A 2,500-nucleotide genomic window follows, 5' to 3' on the forward strand; every position below is an offset into this window, starting at 1 on the left:
GATTCTCTGTTTGTGCAAATAACAGCAATTTTCTAGTGCGGAGGGCAAACGCACAATCATGTCATGCGTCAGATCAAGTGTGTGTGTGTGTGTGTGTGTGTGCACAAAGGCCTCTTTCATGGCGCTCAGGGTCCGGCGTCACCTGTGTGTTTGCTGCTGTGTCCCGGCGAGACGATCCCGCTGAGGTTCACGACTCCTCCCGGGCCGATGATGAACTGCGGAGTGGACGTGTGGATGGTCAGAGTCTCGGGACTCTCGGGGTTTGTGTTGATCTGGTTCTGCATCGCCACCTGACACACAGTCACACATCAGCAGTGCTGGGGACAGTTACTTTTAAAAGTAATGCATTACAATATTGCGTTACTCCCCAAAAAAGTAACTTTTTGCGTTACTTAGTTACTTTTTATTGCGTTACGTTTTCTCACCTGGGCTGGGCTTGCGTGTTTGATTTTTTATAACAACAACAAAAAGTTATATTTTGGCAAGTGTTACGGCCCTTTCACACCAGAAGTGAAAACAATAAGCCGATCAGATTTCGCTCTCCTTCTGTGGTGGAGCACAGACGACACTGAACACTATTGACCAGAACATGTCAGCGCTGTCTTATAAACACCTCAGGAACTGTGGACACTTGTGGAAGAGTTCAACATGATGAGGAGATGATCAGTGTAACTCCACAACAACTACAGAAATGTCTCCGCTAACATTCAGAAACGTGTAAAAGTGAAGCTCTCCCTGAGTCTCTCCGTAAGGCTGCACTCGCTGCTGTTACTCCTGACTCTGGATCAGTGAGATCGGCCTGTGGTGTTATTGCCGGAGTCTCTGAAGCTCGTGTGAAGGCTCCGCCCTCTTCTGAACAGAGGCGGAGCTAAAGCTCATTTGCATTTAAAGGGACACACACAAACGGAGTGTTTTTGCTCACACACAAAAAGGGGCAAATTTGACGAGCTGTAATAAATGATCTGGTATTTTGAGCTGAGATTTCACACACACATTCTGGGGACGCCAGAGATTTATATTACTTCTGGTGAAAAGGGGTGTAATATGTCACCTTTACTTAAGTTGTCTTTTATGTAAGGGATTCTCATGTGTGTTTGTATCAGTGGCGCTGCTCTGAACACGCGTGTCCAGGAGAGGGACAGTGGAGCAGGACCGAGCGCTCAGGTGTTGTACCTGCAGGACTTCGGCCAGCTCGAGGCTGCTGTTGTCCAGCGCGATGTCCAGCGGGTTCTTGCAGAACTTGCTCTGCGCGTGAACATCGGCACCGAAGCGCAGCAGCAGCTCCACGGCGTGTGTGTGTCGGTGCTCCACGGCCCAGTGCAGCGCGCTCATCTTCAGCATGTCCCTCGCGTTCACATCCGCACCGTGCTGCAGAACACACACGCACACACACACATGAGTACAGGCATTGTTGCTCCGCCGGATGATGAAAGGAGACACTTAAAATGAAAAATTACCTGCGAACATCAAAGACCTGCGTGTCAACTAGACTCCTTCCCTTTACCTCTGTACGGATAAAACCTTATCAGAATGATTCCAGTTCGCATGGATACGCGGAAACGACAAAGAAATTCGGTATAATGCAGGCCAGACAAGTAATTTGGTGAGGTCAATTTGTAAAGAAGGAATACGTGCCTGCGCACATATATATTCAAACCATAGACTGTAAATAAATATGGGCGTATTGTGACGTTGAAGTTTCTGAAGCCCAAAGTGGGCGGAGCCGGCCGTCGCCATCTTGGCAGCGTCACTCCCGGATAAACAAACATGTACAGCGAGGCGGATTAGCTGAGGTGACGTGACGCTAACAAACGGCTAGCAGTGACATCAGCGGCAATCCACCTGTCAATCAAGTGGCCACGCCCTTAATTATGCAGAACTTTAAGGTTTAAAATAATTTAAACTGATAAGTTATAAAAATATTCACCCCCTCACAGTCGTAATGAAGGGCAACAATAGCGATATAGACCAAAAACACTTTTAGCACCAGGCCGTAAACATGTTTATTCTGCTGTAAAGTTGGGCATTTTAACATGCGGGTCTATGGGACTGAGTCTCTTCTGCAGCCGGCCTCTAGTGGCCAGTGGAGGAACTGCAGGTTAGGGCACTTCAGTGTCGGATTGAAGAGAGAGAGGAAGGGTTCTGCTTGATTCAAACACGGATATCTATAGACTAAACACGTGATACGCATGTGCGCGCCTTCACCGTTTACACAGATTCATGTGTTTGAGGTTTACACGGAGATGAACACGCTTTTCACAATTTTTCAAAACTTGCCTCTTGGATCCTGTTTCAGAGTGTGTGTTCTCGAGCTCAGAGTGTGTGTTCTCGAGCTCAGAGTGTGTGTTCTCGAGCTCAGAGTGTGTGTTCTCGAGCTCAGAGTGTGTGTTCTCGAGCTCAGAGTGTGTGTTCTCGAGCTCAGAGTGTGTGTTCTCGAGCTCAGAGTGTGTGTTCTCGAGCTCAAACACTGTTGTGCGAATGAACGGCCAGAACACATTAA

The 2,500-nt window shown here is 48.0% G+C and overlaps 1 protein-coding gene across 5 annotated transcripts in view; it reads right to left on the minus strand.

The window, feature by feature from the left end:
- Nucleotides 1-110: 110 nt before the first annotated feature.
- Nucleotides 111-2,500, minus strand: part of LOC130077524 (GA-binding protein subunit beta-1-like) — a 6,371-nt gene continuing 3,981 nt past the window's right edge. For all 5 annotated transcript variants that reach the window (XM_056242795.1, XM_056242798.1, XM_056242796.1 and 2 more), the window contains exons 4-5: nt 1,174-1,368; nt 111-290 (exon numbers count right to left, since the gene is read on the minus strand). In XM_056242795.1, the coding sequence (XP_056098770.1) occupies nt 126-290; nt 1,174-1,368 (360 nt within the window). In that variant the 3' untranslated portion in view covers nt 111-125. The remainder of the gene's footprint in view (nt 291-1,173; nt 1,369-2,500) is intronic.

This window comes from Rhinichthys klamathensis, unplaced genomic scaffold (assembly GCF_029890125.1).
Source record: "Rhinichthys klamathensis goyatoka isolate OS25496 unplaced genomic scaffold, OSU_Roscu_1.1 h1tg000752l_1, whole genome shotgun sequence".
In the NCBI taxonomy this organism is placed as follows: domain Eukaryota; kingdom Metazoa; phylum Chordata; class Actinopteri; order Cypriniformes; family Leuciscidae; genus Rhinichthys; species Rhinichthys klamathensis.